Below are 24,763 nucleotides of genomic sequence, written 5' to 3'. Positions count from 1 at the left end.
GATCCACCTACTTTTTTCTGAGGGCTGGACCAAGAATGCACCAACATGTCTGACCTAATTTTTCTATTTTTATAACTCTCAAGAATGATGGAATTTAATATAAAAGGTAGGGGAGGATCAAGAATTCTATTTTGTCATTATTAAGTTAGAGCTGACCTTCAGCTATCCAACATATTAAGCCAACAGTTAAATAGTCGATATAATTTTGACGACGGCAGAAGAGGTCAGACACAAAATCAGAAAACTGGAAATCACTAACACAAACATACACTGAGACTAAGATCATCCAGAGTCAAACGTGAACAGAAGTGGAGTGAGTCTGAGAACCAAGACTCAAACTACAACTTGAACAAAGGTCAAAACTTCAGTTATGAACATTGAGAAGAAACTGCTAGCCAGGAAGAAAGAAAATCAAGATTACTCAGGTTTCAGAAATCTTAAAAACTTTGCTAGAAGGAATGTTCACTGCTGTCACTGTGATTTTGGACAAGGGGATAAATACTGAGTTTGATGAGAGGAAGTTAAGGGAGAGTAACAAGAGCTGTTACAGTGAAGCAACAGGTAATCAAGACGTGTGTGTGTGTGTGTGTGTGTGTGTGTGTGTGTGTGTGTGTGGTCTCAGAGCTTGTATTATGGAGCGTGTTCTTTGCTTTCAGTTTCAACAACAGGAATATAATAATTGGAACTAGAGCTGCCATCTCTGAAACACAATGAAAAACCAAAAGGATAATAAAGTCACTTCTAATTTACCTGAATGGCCACGAATGTTCTATCTTCTCTATGTACTCAAACTTTTCTTTTAGCATAAAATTATGTCTCCAACCCTAAGCAACATATATGAGACCTTTTATATTGGTCTTGTACGTTTCAGTTTGAAGAAAAGAAATAAAGGATAAAGGGCCAGGGTACTGATTTAAATAACATATGTTGACTATAATTACTATAAGAACATACTTCTAGATCTTATAATTTTGACTTTATATAAATTCTAGTTATGTGAAAAATGACCACATGAGCTTAATGAATATAGAGAAGGAAAACACTAATACATAGTCAAAGTCTACTGTAGGAAATCTATAAAAATTTACTATAAAAATGCTATAAATTGGAATAAGACAGACTATACTGTCATAAGCTTAGGTTCTGATACAACATATATAGCAATATAATTAGGAAGTTTTTAATGAAAAACTTAGATTCAGGACCGTAGAGATGGCCCAGTGGTTACCAGGACAGTCAGTGCTTTCCAACAACCCAGCACCCCATGGCAGTTGACAACCTGTAACCGGTAACTGCAGTTACAGGGGTTTTCAGTTTCTGTCATAGGTACTGCACAGATACACAAGCTGGCAAAACACACACACAAAATAAAAGTTTAAAAGGAAAATGGTTTCAGCTTATTCAAGAGTTTCGTTGATGTTTTAAAAATTGACCTAAGTTCTAGCTCCTTTGCCAAAGATCAAGTGACCATAGGTGTGTGGGTTCAGCATTTTCAACAATGGTGCTGGTTCAACTGGAGGTCAGTATATACAAGAATGCAAATCAGTCCACTCTTATCTCCTTGTACATAGCTCAAGTCCAAGTGAATCAAGGATGTAAAACCAGACACACTGAAACTAACAGAAGAGAAAGTGAGAGAAAGCCTCAAACACATGGGTACAGGAGAAAATTTAGTGAAGAGAATACCCATGGCTCTAGCTCCATATGTAGCAGAGATGGCCTTGTTGGGCATCAATAGGAGGAGAAGCTTTTGGTCTTGTGAAGGCTCAATGTCCCAGCATAGGGGGATGCCAGGGCGGGGAGGTGGGAAGGAGTTGGTGGGTGGGTAGAGGAACATCCTCATAGAAGCAGGGGAGAAGGGGTGGGATAGGTGGTTTCCGGAGGGGAAACATTTGAAATGTAAATAAAGAAAATATTCAGTAAAAGAAAAGAAAAAAATTGATCTAGGTATAAAATATGAACTGCTGTCTAATGTATTTAACTAAAATGATTAAAAAACCTAGTAACATGCTTAATGTTATATGATATCTATCAATTTGGTGTTAATTAAACAGGATTGTATGATATTCAGAATACCTAAAAACAGGTTACTTTTCTTATATTTCTGTGTATTTCATTAAGGTACAAACAAAAAGTAAGAGTTAAATGATTAGAAAAGTAGTTGTTTAAATGACTGGTGAAATTAAGTTTGCCTGTATACATTGTTATAAGATTGCTATTAAAATGTGCCAAGTGCTTGAAGTAAGATCTGGGGTAAAATTAGGGCTGTGCTCCCACAACTAAGTCAAAAATTATATACTTACTATCAGTAAAATACTTTCAAAATGCTGAGCATTTTCTGATTCTGGCAAATCAACATGTGGGATTTGCAGTTTCAATCCACTGAAATTTATAGGAGCAAGTGTAAAATCCAAATAGGCATTAGGTCATTAGGTAATGTTACCCCTGTGGTAACATAGGTAACACTCTGTTCTGAGAACTTAAAGTAGAGAACAATGGACTATACATAAGTATTCCATCCAGTGCTTTCTTACTTTGCAGAAACTCTCTCGGCAAGGAAATGGTGATGCTATCTCAGTTATAAGCTGCAGCTGAAATGATTTAGATGGTTTTCTTTTTGACACAGGATCAGTATAAGGTCTTTTTTTTTTCAAGCAATGAATTATAGCTGATACTTCAAACCTATTCTATCTGAATCTTCTAGTCCTGAAAACAGAGAAAGCATAAATATTTATTCTATATAAACTGAGCAGACGCAAGACACAGATAAAAATGATCCATTATAGCATATTGAATAATGACTATGCATACCACTGTAAGAACAGAAAAGGTCATTAAGTATTACTACTGGCTTAGAAATCCAAGATGGCTAAAGTTGCCAAAAAAATCCCTAAACACTTGTAGTTTTATGTATTTGAGGTATTATGTATTTCTGTTTCCTAAGTCTTATTAATAATTAAATTAACATCTAAATCATACATGGAGAAAATCCAGTTATGATGTAGTACTACACAAAATCTCCCAAACAGAAAATTAATAGCCAGCAACGCTATTTGCTCAAATGTTCAGTTTATATTTGGCATTTTTGCTATTTAAATATTCAAACTATAACCCCTTAACATTTAGTAGATAAGTAATTCTCACAGTCTGCTAACTTGAAGAAAATATACTGGAAGTTTGAATTTTTATTTTTTCTTTCATGAAAGAACATTTTTCAATTTTATTAGGTAACAGAGCAAGGAAAAGAAATTAGTGGAAATAAAAAAAGAACCCTGTATCAAACTATAATGTTACAGAAGATAAATATTTAAAGATTATAGTGGCTAAAATCAAACAAGCTCAAACTAGGTTTAAAAATTGAAACCTGTAAATACTAATAATTAGGCAGAGATCTGCTTCACTGCACTGATGTAACCCAAAACTAGTTTCAAAGAACAAAGTCTGTTTAGCTGATTAAACTTCCTGTGGAAACCATATATGCAATCGGGTTTTGGTGAACTACAGTCACTATAATATAGAGAAAGAAAAATTTAGTATATTTTTTTCTATCAAACCAATAAAATTTTTTTCTTTTGCTATATCCCAAATAATAAAATAAAAATCAACAGAAAGTGTACAACAAAGGAAATCTTAATTTTTTTCCTATGTTATGATTATTTCTTCCTGTCTATATTAATATACCCAGAAACCTATTAACATATGTAGACCTATAAATCAGGCTGGACTGTCCTCAGAGAGCCAGAATGTCCTCATCTTGGCAAATCCGTGTATGTTTAAAGGAGACATGGAACAGGACAGACTACACTGAACACAGGAAGGATGAAAACGGTACACTTCAGTGTGTCTACATACCACACGTCCATGTACAGACAAGTCATGTTTTGTGGCTTCCTTCTCACAGTATGCATCGGCACGCTACAGAAACACTGAGGTAATCCCTACCCCATGGCAAAACTTACCCAGTGTCTCCCCTGTTCTAAAATCATTTGCCTTAGGTAGTATCTTACAGGTTAGATATCATATTACCCATCACGTTCCCTATGTTTCCTCATTTATTCTCATTTCTTCAAACAGACACAAATTCTTTGCACACGATCAGTCACTTAACATTTTAAATGACTAATACTTTAGAATTAGTATGAAACTGATTCATTGTTGAAATCCAATACAACTTTTCAATATGGTGTACGGAGTGTGACAATTAGTTCCCTTACCTGTGCTCACTTGATCTTGTTCTTTCACAGGCCTAGAGGTAAGGTTTTTCATTAATACAGCTTAAGAATTAACCCTCTTAAAACACTATCCTCCAAATGGCTAAGAGAGACACGAGTACACACTGACATGTAGGGATGCTAAAGGGTAGAGTTCAAATGAAAATATAATTTTTAATAACAATGCCAAAATTATCTTAATCTTTAATATTTCTTTGTACTTACTAAATCTGTAACTCGAAAAAAATAGCCTCACTTCAATGTCTGAAGAAATTTTTAGGTTATTCAAACCAGTTAGTTTCTGTGAAAGTGGAAGAACATATTTGGAATGTTTTCTACACCTTTTTTCTTATGCATTTACTACTCTATATATCCCTGGATATTATTTAATACTGTATATTGTTCTCCCTGAAGACAATAAAGAATATCTCTAGAGGCTTCACTTTTATGAAACTTTAAAACTCTGGCTTTAAGTAAAAGAAAACTTTGTTTTAGAAATATCTTTCCCTAGAGATATAAAATACAAAGGGAAAATAGCAATCATTTAGTTGTGTCTGGATGGGTTGCTTGAGTTCTAAGTCTACTTAAGTCACAGAATTTCAAATTCAGTTAGGAATAGGTAAAATTAAAAAAAAAAACTCAGACACAGTGGGCTGGGTCACACCTGTGGCCCACTACTCACTGAATCAGCCAGCTCTCTGAAAGAGCAGCATGGCTTCATGTGAAGAAGGTGGCCAGCCTGAGGGCAGCTCTCTGAAAGAGCAGCATGGCTTCATGGGAAGAGGGTGGCCAGCCTGAGGGCACCTCTGGCTCCGTTAAAGCTGTCCCTATTTAGATTTAACGGTATTCACCTATTACTTTTCTTGGGTACTAGGCTGAGACTAAAATGAAATGTTTTAGCAATGAAATAATTAGTACAGCAATGTGTATGTGATCTATGTCATGAAATATTGCTGTACTATTTCATTTTGTTAAACATTTGCTTTGCTCATACAACTTCTATATTTTTACACTATTAGAAAGCTTGAATGAAAAGAAAAATAGGGTTAAGCCCTTTCTTTTTAAAAACTGTTTCTTTGAGACAAAGTTGCTTAAAAGGAATCTGCCTGACTCAGCTTTTGAAATTTTACAACTCAATGCTGGCTAGAAAAAGGCTGTTGAGTTATGTCTGTGGATAGGGTCAGTCACAGATTATACTCCAAAAATATGTGAAAGAGATGGCTCGATCAGCGGTTAAGAGCACCGACTGCTATTCCAGAGGCCCTAAGTTCAAATCCCAGCAACCACATGGTGGCTCACAAACACCTGTAGTGAGATCTTATGCCCTCTTCTAGTGTGTCTGAAGACAGCTACAGAGAGAGAGAGAGAGAGAGAGAGAGAGAGAGAGAGAGAGAGAGAGAGAGAGAGAGAGAGAGAGAGAATGTATGTATGGGTGTGTGTGAGTGTATCTTTAAAAGAAAGGAAAACACTGTCTTAGAGTTTTATTTCTGTGAACAGACACCATGACTAAGGCAACTCTTATAAGGACAACATTTAACTGGGGTTGGCTTACAACCCCATTGTCATGAAGGTAGGAACATGGCAGCATCCAGGCAGGCATGGTGCAAGGGGAGCTGAGAATTCTACATCTTTATCTGAAGGCTGCTAGCAGAATTCTGACTTCCAGGCAGCTAGGATAAGAGTCTTAAAGCCCACAGCCAAAGTGACACGCCTACTCCAACAAGGTCATAATGACATAATGTATGTATGTGTCAAATGGTTGATATAATCTACAGTTTTCAATAATTACAAAGTGATCTGAAACCTTACCTGGTATTTGTTAAGGTGTGTGTGTGTGTGTGTGTGTGTGTGTGTGTGTGTGTGTGTGTAGTGTCTCTCTCTCTCTCTCTGACTCTCTGACTAAGAGATTAATAAATTCATTTTCAAAGTAAAATACCAGTACATCATTACACCAACTCTACTGAACACTAGGAAGTTCGGAAGCACAGCTCCCTGGGGACTCTCTGTGGTTCATGTAGATATGGCTGAGTGGCAGCTGCCTGTTACTTGCTGCCTCTGGCCAGCATCAAGATATTGTTGTACAACCTGTCACTTAAGGAAGAGATCAAATTTCACAATTCTAGATAGGGTTTGCAGTAAATGTATAACCCTTTCACACTATCATAACATTAAAGTATTATAAACTGATTTATCACAGTGGAAATTATCTGACCTAACATACATGGACTATAATCCTGATTTAAAAAAAACAGCAAGTGATAGAAAAAATGAACCTATTATTTACTTGTTAATTATTCTACTGCGCACGCTGTACAGAACACAAAACAGCTTAACACCTAACACTGAGGAACTATTAAGTGAGACAATATTAAGGAAATGGCCAAGATCAAGGTTATTTATGTCGGTGTTGGGTAACAGTTTTTCCCCCATCATCACTTCATGAATTTCCTCTGAAATTTTAGTGCTAGACATGGTTTTGATGTGGTGTCACACTGTAGCCCCCACTGAGGTGGAACTCACAGTAATCTTCCTGCTTCAATTCAGCCTCTGAGTCTTATTAAAGTGTAGGCATGAGTCACTACATTCAGTTTATAGTTTTTAGGGTGTGACAATGACAGGAAATGGCAAAATGGCAAAAACAAAACAAACAGAAAGCAACATAACCACGTCAACTCCACTGTCTTCTATGAAGGTCAGCATAAAAGCCATGCAAATTACTTACAGCATCTAGTCCCTACTTCCGAATTCTGACAACCATTCTGAAAACCTGGCCTCATCACAATACAGAGCACTTTACTAGGGAGGATATATTGTTTATCACTTAAAATGCTTAAAAATAGTATACTAAAGAGATGAAACAGCCTACAGAATCAAAAAGGCTAAAACCTATGTCTCAGTTCACATACACGTGAGGAGCTCACAAATCCTTTCAGCCTGCACGTAGAAAGATACTCTCACCTTGAGAACACGGGCGGATAACCTATTGAGCAGCCTCTCCACTCCCTGACCGTACAGAGTCAGCACTGTGCAAGTCATAACAGCTGCAACGGTATCAAACCTTATCAAATTATTGTCCTTAATGTCATGAAAAAATACAGCTCTTTAAAATACAAAAGATGCAAAACAGAATTGAGTTTACAAAGAAAAGAGTAATCTAGTTTTGACACAACATGATGAAAAATTAAACTACTGTTACTAGTGCTACGAACATGGAAAAAAAGACCTGCTTACTATTTCTGTATTCCTGTCTCCTCTCCCCACCTTCTGTTTTTAAAACCATCTGACTTTAACAAGATACATCTGAACGTATCATAAGTTAATTCTTTATCAATTTTCATACATCATCCTTTACCTTGGTCAGCCAGCTGAAAATTATGTAAGCTATAAATTAACTTTAAACAAGCTTGGAATCAGGCTGGAACTGGTTTTCGAATTAAAGAGCCTTCAGTATATTACAAGGTGCTGTCATTTTATTACCCCAATCAATTCTGCGTGGCCTGAGGTAGAAGGAAAACGAATGCTGTCTTCATTTGCAATGGGTTTATCTCCTAAAGCAGGCTCTGGAAACATAACTGCAGCAATGAATTGAAAGCTAAGGTTACATTTAACATTGCCAACAGAGAAAATTGTTACTCCTTAACAAAGTTTCAGTTACAATAAAAAAAAAGAAGAGCATTTCCAATAATGGCAGTTAAGTCAATGTATTTAAATAAATTTAAATAGCCTTCAAATTAAAAGAAAGAGGATAAAAACACAGAGATCATCATTCTCAGTCCTTCCTAAGTATTAAACAATTATATCAATATATACTTCAGCCTAAATCTCAATGATAAAAACATTTCATTTGTTTTTCTTATGGACTAGTATAGTCACACAGAACCTAGATACCACTCAGTGTAGCCCTCACCCTTTCTAGACTCTAAACAGTGAGCAAAGGAGCTTGACTAAGTAGACATCACTTGCTGTCTCCATTTTAACATGACCACCAAAGCAAAGAGATGACCTCACTTGCTTCCTTACATAGTTTTCTCAACAACTGGGTACCGACTGAACACATACTGACTAGCTGGCATATCCAAGTATATCCAGGAGACTACCTGGTGACGAAATAATGTGTTACACTACACTCTCACAGTGTTACATACCTGTAATCTCAACACATGGGAGGCACAGCCAGGAGGGTCAGCAATTCAAAGTCTCTTTGATTACATGGCCAGTTTGAGACCTCCTTAGCTGTATGAGACCCTATTTTAAAAACCACAAACAGCAATAACGAAACTGAACTAAGTAATACAAAATAAAACCATGAAGAGAAAGTAGAAGGGTCACCAAGTGAGTTTAGAGGTGAGTTCCCTGTCAGTGACAAATCACAGTGATGGGCATCTACCCTATAGAACATAGGAAGTAAGAAATATTTCTGTTTTTGTCAGGAGTTACTTAGCTTTGTGCTACTCCACCTGATGTTGTCATGTTTCCTTCTGTAGCATGAGTTTCACAAAATGGTTCCACATGTCTATAACTTAGCACAGACTCTCTATTAATCACAGGATTTATCAAGTTACAGTATCATACTACTGAAAATCTTGATAAACTCAACTAATAAATGTGGGCAGCCAGAGCACTCACTGGGCAACACTAACTTAGACATCGCTCTGCCTTTAACCAGCTGTGTAAGCCTGTGGTTACGATGAATCTCTAAGCTAATTTTCCTTATCAGTAAAAAATTTAAGCATTTAGACTACATTAATATTCTTCTAATTATTTAACCACATAAGTACCAATAAAACTAAGTAGTTTCTGTCCCTTTTTTATTCTAAAAATAAAAAAACACATTCCCCCAACACATAATCCAGTCATATCTAACAAAATATATTAAATAACTATTATTTAAAAGCCTGCAGGCCTTGCAATCCTTGCTAGGGAGTGAAGACAGGGAGTTCAGCTGAGTAGCTGAGCTTGCTTGACCATCTCCAAGCCAAATGAGAGACTGCCGCAATAAAGATATAGGGATTGCCAGAAATGGACATCTGAGGCTGTCTCTGGCTTCTACACATGCACATACACTTCATATGCATAAACTTGCATGCACACACAAGCACCTACAGGTACAGACAATGAAAAGACAATCTGGATATGTAATATTCAGATTCTAAACAAATTTGACCCTAACTAGTTCAAGGTGCATTGTTCATCTTAAATTTAAAAGAATTTCCCAAGAAATTTTTTCATGCAATTTAGGCCACCTATAGTGAAATCGCATATGTATTCAAACTGGGGTAGCGGATTTAAAGTGTTACACTCAACTGGAAGGTACAAGTACAGCTCATCAGTGACTGAGGAGCCAGATGCACTGTTTTCAGATCCAAGAGTTAAAAACAAATTGCAGATAACAGGGCATTTAAAGAAGATTATAACAGGTCGATAATTACTTCACAGATAGACAAAAGTGCAGCTTTTAGGGTCAAGATTATATATAGTTATTAAATTCTAACACACAACAGAAGATGTAGCACAGCTTATGAATCATGTGCAGGTTTTTATCCAATAAATTCTTGAAGCATCGCAAGCATACAGCCTGTCCATAAAGACAAAGGAAATACTAGAACACTTACGGGCTATAGCTTCCTGTACAGTTTTGTGCAGAACACATTTTTTTTGTTTTTTATTTTATTTATTTATTTATTTATTTATTTTTATTAACTTGAGTATTTCTTATATACATTTCGAGTGTTATTCCCTTTCCTGGTTTCCGGGCAAACATCCCCCTCCCCCCTCCCCTTCCTTATGGGTGTTCCCCTCCCAACCCTCCTCCCCTTGCCGCCCTCCCCCCAACAGTCTAGTTCACTGGGGGTTCAGTCTTAGCAGGACCAAGGGCTTCCCCTTCCACTGGTGCTCTTACTAGGATATTCATTGCTACCTATGAGGTCAGAGTCCAGGGTCAGTCCATGTATAGTCTTTAGGTAGTGGCCTAGTCCCTGGAAGCTCTGGTTGCTTGGCATTGTTGTACATATGGGGTCTCGAGCCCCTTCAAGCTCTTCCAGTTCTTTCTCTGATTCCTTCAACGGGGGTCCTATTCTCAGTTCAGTGGTTTGCTGCTGGCATTCGCCTCTGTATTTGATGTATTCTGGCTGTGTCTCTCAGGAGCGATCTACATCCGGCTCCTGTCGGTCTGCACTTCTTTGCTTCATCCATCTTGTCTAATTGGGTGGCTGTATATGTATGGGCCACATGTGGGGAAGGCTCTGAATGGGTATTCCATTCTGTCTCTGTTTTAATCTTTGCCTCTCTCTTCCCTGCCAAGGGTATTCTTGTTCCCCTTTTAAAGAAGGAGTGAAGCATTCACATTTTGACCATCCGTCTTGAGTTTCATTTGTTCTAGGCATCTAGGGTAATTCAAGGATTTGGGCTAATAGCCACTTATCAGAGAGTACATACCATGTGTGTTTTTCTGTGATTGGGTTACCTCACTCAGGATATTTTCCAGTCCCAACCATTTGCCTACGAATTTCATAAAGTCATTGTTTTTGATAGCTGAGTAATATTCCATTGTGTAGATGTACCACATTTTCTGTATCCATTCCTCTGTTGAAGGGCATCTGGGTTCTTTCCAGCTTCTGGCTATTATAAATAAGGCTGCGAAGAACATAGTGGAGCACGTGTCTTTTTTATATGTTGGGGCGTCTTGTGGGTATATGCCCAAGAGAGGTATAGCTGGATCCTCAGGCAGTTCAATGTCCAAATTTCTGAGGAACCTCCAGACTGATTTCCAGAATGGTTGTACCAGTCTGCAATCCCACCAACAATGGAGGAGCAGAACACATTTTTTTTTCTTCTGCCAGATTCATTATAGACTTTTAGGCAAATTAGGTATTCTTCACTTCAGAACTAAAGATTTTAAAATTAAACTAAATTTCTATTTTAAAAATACTTGCTATAATCATCTCTCCCTCTCTCTGTGTGTGTATATATATATATATATATATATATATATATATATACACACACACACATATATGGATATGCTGAGTGTAGTAGAACAGAAATATTTCTTAAAATATATGATTTTTATATTTGCTGAATAGGTACTTTCTTCTCTTTTTCCTTTTCTGTATATTTGGGTCATGGTTGGCACAGATTTATGCACCAGACAGTTTTTGTGCATCAATAAACAGCCTCAGGCCTATAAAGCATAATACAGGATACAGGACCCATATCACTTATATACCCCCTTTTGCCAGAATAAGACTTTAAAAATAATTTCAAAAATGGCTAAGCAGGAAACAGGCCAGCTGTGGAGAAGTAGACAGTTAAAATATTATAAAAGACATGTTTAACACCTGGCCCTTTGTCTTTGAGAGGATGGGAAAAACCCTGATGTAGGAGTTTTCAGTCTCACTGGTACAGGTGACTCAGACACAAAAGGATGCCAACTCAGAAAAACCCTGCTGAATACCAAGACGAACAGCCTCTCAATGGAAGCAGGCAAGGAATCCAGGCTAGTCCTAAGGATTGGGGAGAGACCAGGATTCTCACCTAAGGGGTCTTATGCTGGACGCTTGGCAGTGTTAGGGTATCAGTATAATCAAAATTAAAGTTTAAGGTCTTTAGGCCATTAATTGCACTGCTTCCAGAAGTAGGAGATGACATACTGATCCCATCTAGCTGTCATGAGAAGATTGGTACAGAACAAGTCTGACTCTAGCGTCTTCACCTGCTCTCTTTATAGATCTCTCTTCTAGTGGGTCTCTGTGATGTCACCTACCATGAGATTCCTCTGCTAGCAATGAAGCAATGACATTGTTAGGACTCTGAACCTCTTAAGCTGACAGTCAGGAAAATTTGTTTTATGAATTAACTTGCTCCATCTATTTTATTATAGCAACACACATGAACAAATATGGTAACTTCAATTTAAAACAACCTGTCCCAGCCAACAAGGCATTCTGTAACAGAGACACCAAAGCATAGAAGAGAGAAAAGTGAGAGTTGGGGAAGAGAATAAAACAGCAGGATGGGAGGAGAGGAAGGAGGGAAGGAAGAGAGACAGGTGGCTCTTTTTCACCTGCCTTACTGACCTGGATTTTTGGACCTGGAATGTGAAATGAGATCTTTTGATAATGACCTAAAAAGTATACACCATATTGATGGGAACTGAAACTTAAGATGGAGAAAAATGAAGAGGCATTTTTTTCCTGAGATAAAAAAGAAGACAAAGATATGGAAAGACATCTCTTTCTGTGTCCCTCTTTCCCACTGTCTCCCCCACCCGGCCCCCTCTTTTTAAGTTTCTGAGACACTATATAGTCCTTGTTGGACTTGAACTCACTCTGGAAACCAGACTGGCCTCAAACTCACAGCTTGCTTCACTCTCCTGAGTGCTGAGATTAAAGGTGTGTCTACCACAATGTCTGGCTACACAGCATTCTCTCCCTTGCTGTGCAAACTATTTAATTTAGATTCTTTTCCTGTCCTAGAGCAGCACAAAATGAACTGTATTTAACAGAGTGGCAGGATAGATATGGTGGATATTAACCTGAGTTATTAAGGAGCAGTTTGCTGTCATAGACTCTTGCAACTGTCTAATTACATTAACAAAATAAAATGAAGTTTAATACCTACACTTACAACTTGTTCCATGATACCTATCCATCCTGAGAAGAGATTTATACATACAGTTGATGAGCCAATGTGGCTATTTGTTCTAATTACCTTTGTAAACTTTGTAAACCCTCAAGGCATACAAAAGGTTTACATACCCCTTCCCCCAAGCTCCAGCAGCCAGGCTGTAGAGGCAAAAAGAAAAAACAAAAACAAACAAAACACCCAAGCCATTTCAGCCCCACCCCACCCCAAGACTTCCCAAGGGCTTACGTGTCAGATGTTTTCTTTTTCTTTTTTTTTTTTTGAGTTTATTCTTATTTATTCTTCAATTTATTAGTTTTCTAACAGCTTTGTACTGATTATTAAGGGTACAAGGTTTTGAATAATTAAGAAAAATGTCAGTTGTTTTCTAAAGGCTATAATGGCCATTACCAGCCCCAGTGGTCAGGACCTAACCTACAAAGGAAAAAACATACCCTACCAATCCCCAACAATCAGACCACATAATCCCGCAATCCCAGGCTCCCTGGAAAGCACCAATCCATCCCAAGAAACCCTATAAACCCTGTGTTCTCCCTATTCTCTGCTGCTTCTAACAACAGCAGAGGAAGCCACCCTCCTGGGGCATTTGTTCCATCCCAATAAATCTCTTATGTGGGGTTTATTGTGTGCTGTGACTCTGTGGTATTCCTTGGCCAGGATCCCTTTTGGAATATAGCTACAACAAGTTCACTGGAGAAACTTTCTTGACAGCTAACCAACCAGGATGGACACTGAGTGCCTTACTACCCCAGCTCAAGGGATTCAGTGTCCATTTCTGGCCTCTGCAGGCATCTGCATTCATATACTCCCCACTACACACAAGCACACATATATACAGGTTATTAAAAATAAGATTAAAAAAGAACAAGGAGAGACCCGGTGAGAGAGAGACCCAACCGCCTGGTCAGGTGGGCACTCCTGAGGCTGCAGAGAGGAAGAGACCACCAACTCTGCTCACCCCTGCCCACATCCCTGGCCCAAGAGGAAACTGTATAAGGCCTCTGGGCTCCCGTGGGGGAGGGCCCAGGAGCGGCAGGACCCCTGTCCCTGAACACCGCCGGAACCTGAAAGAAACAGACCGGATAAACAGTTCTCTGCACCCAAATCCCGTGGGAGGGAGAGCTAAACCTTCAGAGAGGCAGACAAGCCTGGGAAACCAGAAGTGACTGCTCCCTGCACACACATCTCGGACGCCAGAGGAAAAAGCCAAAGACCATCTGGAACCCTGGTGCACTGAAGTTCCGGAAGGTGCCGCACAGGTATTCCTGGTTGCTGCCGCTGCAGAGAGCCCCTGGGCAGCACCCCACGAGCGAACCTGAGCCTCGGGACCACAGGTAAGACCAAATTTTCTGCTGCAAGAAAGCTGCCTGGTGAACTCAAGACACAGGCCCACAGGAACAGCTGAAGACCTGTAGAGAGGAAAAACTACACGCCAGAAAGCAGAACACTCTGTCCCCATAACTGACTGAAAGAGAGGAAAACAGGTCTACAGCACTCCTGTCACACAGGCTTATAGGACAGTCTAGCCACTGTCAGAAATAGCAGAACAAAGTAACACTAGAGATAATCTGATGGCGAGAGGCAAGCGCAGGAACCCAAGCAACAGAAACCAAGACTACATGGCACCATCGGAGCCCAATTCTCCCATCAAAACAAACATGGAATATCCAAACACACCAGAAAAGCAAGATCTATTTTCAAAATCATATTTGATCATGATGCTGGAGGACTTCAAGAAAGACATGAAGAACTCCCTTAGAGAACAAGTAGAAGCATACAGAGAGGAATCGCAAAAATCCCTGAAAGAATTCCAGGAAAACACAATCAAACAGTTGAAGGAATTAAAAATGGAAATAGAAGCAATCAAGAAAGAACACATGGAAACAACCCTGGATATAGAAAACCAAAAGAAGAGACAAGGAGCTGTAGATACAAGCTTCACCAACAGAATACAAGAGATGGAAGAGAGAATCTCAGGAGCAGAAGATTCCATAGAAATCATTGACTCAACTGTCAAAGATAATGTAAAGCGGAAAAAGCTACTGGTCCAAAACATACAGGAAATCCAGGACTCAATGAGAAGATCAAACCTAAGGATAATAGGTATAGAAGAGAGTGAAGACTCCCAGCTCAAAGGACCAGTAAATATCTTCAACAAAATCATAGAAGAAAACTTCCCTAACCTAAAAAAAGAGATACCCATAGACATACAAGAAGCCTACAGAACTCCAAATAGATTGGACCAGAAAAGAAACACCTCCCGTCACATAATTGTCAAAACACCAAACGCACAAAATAAAGAAAGAATATTAAAAGCAGTAAGGGAAAAAGGTCAAGTAACATATAAAGGGAGACCTATCAGAATCACACCAGACTTCTCGCCAGAAACTATGAAGGCCAGAAGATCCTGGACCGATGTCATACAGACCCGAAGAGAACACAAATGCCAGCCCAGGTTACTGTATCCAGCAAAACTCTCAATTAACATTGATGGAGAAACCAAGATATTCCATGACAAAACCAAATTTACACAATATCTTTCTACAAATCCAGCACTACAAAGGATAATAAATGGTAAAGCCCAACATAAGGAGGCAAGCTATACCATAGAAGAAGCAAGAAACTAATCGTCGTGGCAACAAAACAAAGAGAATGAAAGCACACAAACATAACCTCACATCCAAATATGAATATAAAGGGAAGCAATAATCACTATTCCTTAATATCTCTCAATATCAATGGCCTCAACTTCCCAATAAAAAGACATAGATTAACAAACTGGATATGCAATGAGGACCCTGCATTCTGCTGCCTACAGGAAACACACCTCAGAGACAAAGACAGACACTACCTCAGAGTGAAAGGCTGGAAAACAACTTTCCAAGCAAATGGTCAGAAGAAGCAAGCTGGAGTAGCCATTCTAATATCAAATAAAATCAATTTCCAACTAAAAGTCATCAAAAAAGATAAGGAAGGACACTTCATATTCATCAAAGGAAAAATCCACCAAGATGAACTCTCAATCCTAAATATCTATGCCCCAAATACAAGGGCACCTACATACGTAAAAGAAACCTTACTAAAGCTCAAAACACACATTGCACCTCACACAATAATAGTGGGAGATTTCAACACCCCACTCTCATCAATGGACAGATCATGGAAACAGAAATTAAACAGTGATGTCGACAGACTAAGAGAAGTCATGAGCCAAATGGACTTAACGGATATTTATAGAACATTCTATCCTAAAGCAAAAGGATATACCTTCTTCTCAGCTCCTCATGGTACTTTCTCCAAAATTGACCATATAATTGGTCAAAAAACGGGCCTCAACAGGTACAGAAAGATAGAGATAATCCCATGCGTGCTATCAGACCAACACGGCCTAAAACTGGTCTTCAATAACAATAAGGGAAGAGTGCCCACATATACGTGGAAATTGAACAATGCTCTACTCAATGATAACCTGGTCAAGGAAGAAATAAAGAAAGAAATTAAAAACTTTTCAGAATTTAATGAAAATGAAGGTACAACATACCCAAACTTATGGGACACAATGAAAGCTGTGCTAAGAGGAAAACTCATAGCGCTGAGTGCCTGCAGAAAGAAACAGGAAAGAGCATATGTCAGCAGCTTGACAGCACACCTAAAAGCTCTAGAACAAAAAGAAGCAAATACACCCAGGAGGAGTAGAAGGCAGGAAATAATCAAACTCAGAGCTGAAATCAACCAAGTAGAAAGAAAAAGGACCATAGAAAGAATCAACAGAACCAAAAGTTGGTTCTTTGAGAAAATCAACAAGATAGATAAACCCTTAGCCAGACTAACGAGAGGACACAGAGAGTGCGTCCAAATTAACAAAATCAGAAATGAAAAGGGAGACATAACTACAGATTCAGAGGAAATTCAAAAAATCATCAGATCTTACTATAAAAACCTATATTCAACAAAATTTGAAAATCTTCAGGAAATGGACAATTTCCTAGACAGATACCAGGTATCGAAGTTAAATCAGGAACAGATAAACCAGTTAAACAACCCCATAACTCCTAAGGAAATAGAAGCAGTCATTAAAGGTCTCCCAACCAAAAAGAGCCCAGGTCCAGACGGGTTTAGTGCAGAATTCTATCAAACCTTCATAGAAGACCTCATACCAATATTATCCAAACTATTCCACAAAATTGAAACAGATGGAGCACTACCGAATTCCTTCTACGAAGCCACAATTACTCTTATACCTAAACCACACAAAGACACAACAAAGAAAGAGAACTTCAGACCAATTTCCCTTATGAATATCGACGCAAAAATACTCAATAAAATTCTGGCTAACCGAATTCAAGAGCACATCAAAACAATCATCCACCATGATCAAGTAGGCTTCATCCCAGGCATGCAGGGATGGTTTAATATACGGAAAACCATCAACGTGATCTTTCATATAAACAAACTGAAAGAACAGAACCACATGATCATTTCATTAGATGCTGAGAAAGCATTTGACAAAATTCAACACCCCTTCATGATAAAAGTCCTGGAAAGAATAGGAATTCAAGGCCCATACCTAAACATAGTAAAAGCCATATACAGCAAACCAGTTGCTAACATTAAACTAAATGGAGAGAAACTTGAAGCAATCCCACTAAAATCAGGGACTAGACAAGGCTGCCCACTCTCTCCCTACTTATTCAATATAGTTCTTGAAGTTCTAGCCAGAGCAATCAGACAACAAAAGGAGATCAAGGGGATACAGATCGGAAAAGAAGAGGTCAAAATATCACTATTTGCAGATGACATGATAGTATATTTAAGTGATCCCAAAAGTTCCACCGGAGAACTACTAAAGCTGATAAACAACTTCAGCAAAGTGGCTGGGTATAAAATTAACTCAAATAAATCAGTTGCCTTCCTCTATACAAAAGAGAAACAAGCTGAGAAAGAAATTAGGGAAACGACACCCTTCATAATAGACCCAAATAATATAAAGTACCTCGGTGTGACTTTAACCAAGCAAGTAAAAGATCTGTACAATAAGAACTTCAAGACACTGAGGAAAGAAATTGAAGAAGACCTCAGAAGATGGAAAGATCTCCCATGCTCATGGATTGGCAGGATTAATATAGTAAAAATGGCCATTTTACCAAAAGCAATCTACAGATTCAATGCAATCCCCATCAAAATACCAATCCAATTCTTCAAAGAGTTAGACAGAACAATTTGCAAATTCATCTGGAATAACAAAAAACCCAGGATAGCTAAAGCTATCCTCAACAATAAAAGGACTTCAGGGGGAATCACTATCCCTGAACTCAAGCAGTATTACATAGCAACAGTGATAAAAACTGCATGGTATTGGTACAGAGACAGACAGATAGACCAATGGAATAGAATTGAAGACCCAGAAATGAACCCACACACCTATGGTCACTTGATTTTTGACAAAGGAGCCAAAACCATCCAATGGAAAAAAGATAGCATTTTCAGCAAATGGTGCTGGTTCAACTGGAGGGCAACATGTAGAAGAATGCAGATCGATCCATGCTTATCACCCTGTACAAAGCTTAAGTCCAAGTGGATCAAGGACCTCCACATCAAACCTGATACACTCAAACTAATAGAAGAAAAACTAGGGAAGCATCTGGAACACATGGGCACTGGAAAAAATTTCCTGAACAAAACACCAATGGCTTATGCTCTAAGATCAAGAATCGACAAATGGGATCTCATAAAACTGCAAAGCTTCTGTAAGGCAAAGGACACGGTGGTTAGGACAAAACGGCAACCAACAGATTGGGAAAAGATCTTTACCAATCCTACAACAGATATAGCCTTATATCCAAAATATACAAAGAACTCAAGAAGTTAGACCGCAGGGAAACAAATAACCCTATTAAAAAATGGGGTTCAGAGCTAAACAAAGAATTCACAGCTGAGGAATGCCGAATGGCTGAGAAACACCTAAAGAAATGTTCAACATCTTTAGTCATAAGGGAAATGCAAATCAAAACAACCCTGAGATTTCACCTCACACCAGTGAGAATGGCTAAGATCAAAAACTCAGGTGACAGCAGATGCTGGCGAGGATGTGGAGAAAGAGGAACACTCCTCCATTGTTGGTGGGATTGCAGACTGGTAAAACCATTCTGGAAATCAGTCTGGAGGTTCCTCAGAAAATTGGACATTGAACTGCCTGAGGATCCAGCTATACCTCTCTTGGGCATATACCCAAAAGATGCCTCAACATATAAAAGAGACACGTGCTCCACTATGTTCATCGCAGCCTTATTTATAATAGCCAGAAAATGGAAAGAACCGAGATGCCCTTCAACAGAGGAATGGATACAAAAAATGTGGTACATCTACACAATGGAATATTACTCAGCTATCAAAAACAACGAGTTTATGAAATTCGTAGGCAATGGTTGGAACTGGAAAATATCATCCTGAGTGAGCTAACCCAATCACAGAAAGACATACATGGTATGCACTCATTGATAAGTGGCTATTAGCCCAAATGCTTGAATTACCCTAGATCCCTAGAACAAACGAAACTCAAGACGGATGATCAAAATGTGAATGCTTCACTCCTTCTTTAAATGAGGAAAAAGAATACCCTTGGCAGGGAAGGGAGAGGCAAAAATTAAAACAGAGACTGAAGGAACACCCAATCAGAGCCTGCCCCACATGTGGCCCATACATATACAGCCACCCAATTAGACAAGATGGATGAAGCAAAGAAGTGCAGACCGACAGGAGCCGGATGTAGATCGCTCCTGAGAGACACAGCCAGAATACAGCAAATACAGAGGCGAATGCCAGCAGCAAACCACTGAACTGAGAATAGGTCCCCCGTTGAAGGAATCAGAGAAAGAACTGGAAGAGCTTGAAGGGGCTCGAGACCCCAAAAGTACAACAATGTCAAGCAACCAGAGCTTCCAGGGACTAAGCCACTACCTAAAGACTATATATGGACTGACCCTGGACTCTGACCCCATAGGTAGCAATGAATATCCTAGTAAGAGCACCAGTGGAAGGGGAAGCCCTGGGTCCTGCTAAGACTGAACCCCCAGTGAACTAGACTATGGGGGGAGGGTGGCAATGGGGGGAGGGTTGGGAGGGGAACACCCATAAGGAAGGGGAGGGGGGAGGGGGATTTTGCCCGGAAACCGGGAAAGGGAATAACACTTGAAATGTATATAAGAAATACTCAAGTTAATAAAAAAAAAAAAAAAAAAAAAAAAAAAAAAAAAAAAAAAAACAAGGAAACCCGTATATTGTGTATACAATTATCTTAAGGACATTTGCTTTATAACAAACTGATAAGACTAAAATATGAGTAGAAAGACATAAGTAACCAGCCTTTATAATTGTAATAAGTTGATTTCCTTCTTTATACCCATTGAAAATTTTCCACAAAGATCATGTCTTAGTTTGATGACAGGAAGTATATTTGTGTCTTGTTTTGTTTCCTTTAGTGGTACAACCCAGGGTTGGCCTTGGCCTTGTACATACTACTCCAATTCTAGACTCTCAAGTACGAACACTACAAGACTGTGAGTATGCAATTATCTTTACTGATTCCAACTTTATTTGGAAAAGTGGAGTCAGAATGAAGAATAACAACAAAAACAAAGAGAAAACAGAAAAAAGTGTCTTTAAAGCAGAATTTTATTAACACTTATTCTTTTAAATATTCTTGCTGTTTTGAATTATTACTTCCTAGTTTTGTAGTTCAATTCAACAATCTACAAATATATTTACTTCTATATATTTATCCTATTTCTACTACTACTTTCTATTATAATCTACTAGAACATAATTTCCCATCCTGTATACAGCAAGTTGGGCATAGCAGCACATTCCTGTAAATATCAGCACTTGCTAGGCAATGTTAGCCTATGTAGAAAAATCTGAGGACAATGCTACACAGCAAGACCTTGTCTCCTAAATAAACAGGCAAACAAAGAAAACCCAATATATACTTTGACAAAATGAACACAGGTTATCTTTCAAAAATAGCTTTTGCTTAATATTATGTGTGTGCACACATATGCGCATGTATGCATGTACATACACAAACACACACACAGACACACACAGACACCCCCCCACACACAAACACACACACACAGACACACACACACACACACACACACACACACACACACACACACAAGGGAGGTCTCTTGTTATTTTTGTCTCATTGCATCCTACTGGCTAACTGGCCTGTGAGCTTCCAGATAGATTCACACACAAGTGTCTGGGTTTATACTTGATGGATAGATTCCAATTCGTCAGGCCTGTACACCAAGTGCCTTTATGCAATGAGCCATCTCTCTGGCCTGACATTAATTATCTTAAGTGTATGTTTGGCTGGTATTATTTTAAAATTTAATGTATTTTATCGTTTTGTTTCAATTTCTAGCTAAAAGTTCCATAAAGTAGAAGGAAATAGTGCGTCTTTGCAGTCTGGGCAGAGTTCCTTTGCTATTCCATCATGTTTGCGGTTAAAACTGGTCTGTCTTTCCTCTTATGTTCATATGACTTACTTTCCTATTACTCCTATCAGGCCTGACAAAGCCAGTGCTTAAAATTTGATCTGCTAAGTAATTCAGAGGAGCACCATTTAATATTTAACAGGAAATATACATTATTCCTGATGTAAAATTCAGAATAGGATAATATGCAATTTTAGTCATCAAGAAACCATAAATGCCCTGGTTTAAATTTGTTTATTATATAATGATAGCTATCATTGCCTCTTAATTCCAAGAATAACTGGATGTTTATTCTGCAAGAAAAGTTACACATGACCTCAACTATTTAATGTGAAACTCTGAAAGAAACAGGAAACTTTATTTGGTATGTTTTCAGGAAATTGTGTTTCACGTTGATATTGCTTTATAAAAAACATCTCTTATATCAAACACACCATTAATTCTGAATCTCAACCACTGCTACAAAACAAGTTCAACCTTACAGAACTGGAACACTTGTTGAAGGTCACAGCACTGTAGTTATGTCTGAACCCATCTATTTTCCTGAGCACACATAGCTCTTTCTTCTACCCTACAGGCATATTCTGATTTTACTATAATTTAATTACTTTCCCATTATACAGTATTTCTGATCATACTTAATGACAAATGAAAATTATCACTTTAAGTACAAAATGGTTAATGATATACATCCTAATTTTAGAATTGTCAAAATACAAATTCATTGAAATTCAAGTATCCTGACAGCACAGTATACATGCCCTGTGTCTACAACTCTGTTATAACTCCTCTCTGAGTTCACTCAGGTTAGTTTAGGTTTAAGGATTACCTTAAAGGGTTGCATCTCACAATGACACATATATAGGAAAATGTCATGCTGTACACTAAAAAAGCAAAACAAAGAAACAAAAAAAATTAACTGATAGGCAAGAGGATATATCCTTAAGGTACAACATACAAGTTAGGAAAGAAAAAAAAAAAACACAGACAAGTTGGTACGATGCTAAAATACTTAAACTACATGTTTAGTAAACTAGAGTAAACGAATTACCCATATCGTCACAAAAATGCCTGAAATCTTCCAATGCAATTTAAAGCAAGAATATAAATGACACTGGTGAGGTTTCCACATTCACAGTTTACAGTATGCCAGTTTACTTCACTCAGGCGTAGTCATCTCTTCCAGTGAGTATTTCTCTTCTACTCACATGCTTTGTGAATACAGTAAGCATCAGTACGGCAGATGCCTTGTTAGGAAGGTTAAAGAATTCTTTACTGGCTTTTTCAAAACTATTAGAAAATATTTTTTGGCATCAATGCTAATTTTTTAAAAATGTAAAAACATATTTTTTTGCTGTAAAATGAAAATAAGAAAAACCACAAAGTGCTATTTTAGAATAAAAGGCAGAAGGACGCTGTGATTTCTCAAAGGCACTTCCATAGCGTATCCTACTGTACTTTGATTTTCTCAGTTCTGGTTGGGTTTCCTGTCATACATGGCGTCCCACAGCACGGTGCATAAACTCATCAGGCTCGCACTCCACTTAACTCAGGAAACGGATTGGCTTTTTCACATTTGTAATAAGCGTATCTTGAAAAGCAAATTTTAGTATTTTAATTCTGCAAATTTATTTTAGAGTACATTAGGAAACAATAATTATCTATATTAAAATGTTTTAACTATTTTGTATCCTGTAAAGAAATATATCAAAACAGGTGTATCATAAATACTGACAAATTTTATCGGAAACAATCATATTTCCAGGTATGACTCGGTAAAACATATGATTAATTATATTATATAATCATGTAAAAATGTTAGATTATTAGCCTATCAGATCAGTACTGATTTCATCTATACTGTAAAAGAATGACAGTAGATAATCTGTTTTGCTAAAATTGTTAATAAAATATTGCTATGATAAAAAAGCACATAACTTCCTTAAGTAGGCAGTTTTTCCATTAATAGTTCACAACATAAGCAACAATATACTATAACCTTTGTTACTGTTGGCTTCTCGTGATTAAACTAAGTCTTGCTATGTAGCTCAGACTGCCTTTAGACTCTTGTAGCCTACCAAATTGATTCTTTTTTAACTTGATCACTGGCTATAATTTTGGAACAGAAATGATATATTACTAGTAGCCCCAAAGTACAACACTCAATTAAAAACGACAAGGTGAAAAGACATTTACACATTTTTCCCCTAGGGAAAATGTTATCAGAACTACAAATATGCTTAGCATCCAAAGCCCAACAGGAAGCTTGGAGTTGTTTAACCCTACTCACTAGCAAGGAGGAAATCCGAAGTTTACATTAAAAACAAACAAACAAATAAACAAACAAACAACCTAAAGCAGTTAGAGAGAATGAAACACCATAGATTAAATATTTAGACCTTTAGCAAGGGGCTAGAGATGGCTTTGGCTGCTCTTCCAGACAGAGGCTCAATTCTCAGCACTCGAACAGCAGCTCGCATCAGTCTGTAACTCCAGTTCTGAGGAGTCTGACACCCTCATACAGACATGTATACAGGCAAAGTACCAATGCACAGTCAAAGTAAACAAACAAACAGACTTAGCAAATCTACCTTCCATCCCAGATTTGTTCTACAGGACTCTCATGGACAGAACAGTACAAAGCATTTCCTTTTCTTTCTTTTCCTTTTTACAGATTTTTACATGTCTTAAAGCATCAAAGGCTAAATCAAAACGCAGAAAGACTAGTGAAGCACATTTCAGTAAACTGCAATCGCTGTGCACAAGGGCCAAAGCTACTACATCAGACAGGAAGTGGTATTTTACATGAGAATGATTTCTCTTTCAGTAATGCTAAATTCAGAAACCTATAACCCAACCTGTATGTCATAGAAAATCCCAGAGGTCAAATGAATAGTTAAAGTATTAGAAAGTCCTTTTTATGGGTCAGTTATAAGCTTCAAATTTAAAAGAACTTTTAAGCGCAGATCATTTTAATATTTTCCATAAATCTTCACAATACATAAAATCTAGACATTCAATCTCCCATATTACCAGGTTCAATTAAATGTGCTTGTTTAATGTATTGTGTCAAGATACTCCTTGGGGAGATTGCTCTATGAAGTTTCCAAAGAGGCACAAATGTCAAAACTATTTACTTGAAAACAAATACATTGATATTTTTGTTTTTATACATCAGTTACAAAATTTTAATTTCTTATTGCAAAAAAATGGACAAAGTAAATACATTAAAAATTGTGTTCCTGCTACTAGAGTAATTCTATTGTAACTGATCACCAAGAAATGCCAATTGGATCAGCTGGTATGTAATGCGTATGTGGTTCCAGAAAATCTAACATAAGGATTTTAGGTAAGTTTTCTATGAATAAAAGTTCACAATTTATTACTGTTCAAAAAGAGTAGCACACT

General features: G+C 37.8%; 1 protein-coding gene across 23 annotated transcripts in view; it reads right to left on the bottom strand.

Moving 5' to 3' along the window:
* Phf14 (PHD finger protein 14) overlaps positions 1-24,763 on the bottom strand; it is a 183,226-nt gene that overhangs the window by 16,886 nt on the left and 141,577 nt on the right. For 7 of the 23 annotated variants that reach the window (XM_087658594.1, XM_087658605.1, XM_087658607.1 and 4 more), the window contains one exon: positions 22,185-22,239. In XM_087658594.1, the coding sequence (XP_087514720.1) occupies positions 22,228-22,239 (12 nt within the window). In that variant the 3' untranslated portion in view covers positions 22,185-22,227. 23 annotated transcript variants of the gene reach the window in all.

This window comes from Rattus norvegicus, chromosome 4, assembly GCF_021556685.1.
Source record: "Rattus norvegicus strain SHRSP/BbbUtx chromosome 4, alternate assembly SHRSP_T2T, whole genome shotgun sequence".
NCBI lineage: Eukaryota > Metazoa > Chordata > Mammalia > Rodentia > Muridae > Rattus > Rattus norvegicus.
This window is presented reverse-complemented; position numbering and strand designations above follow the sequence as displayed.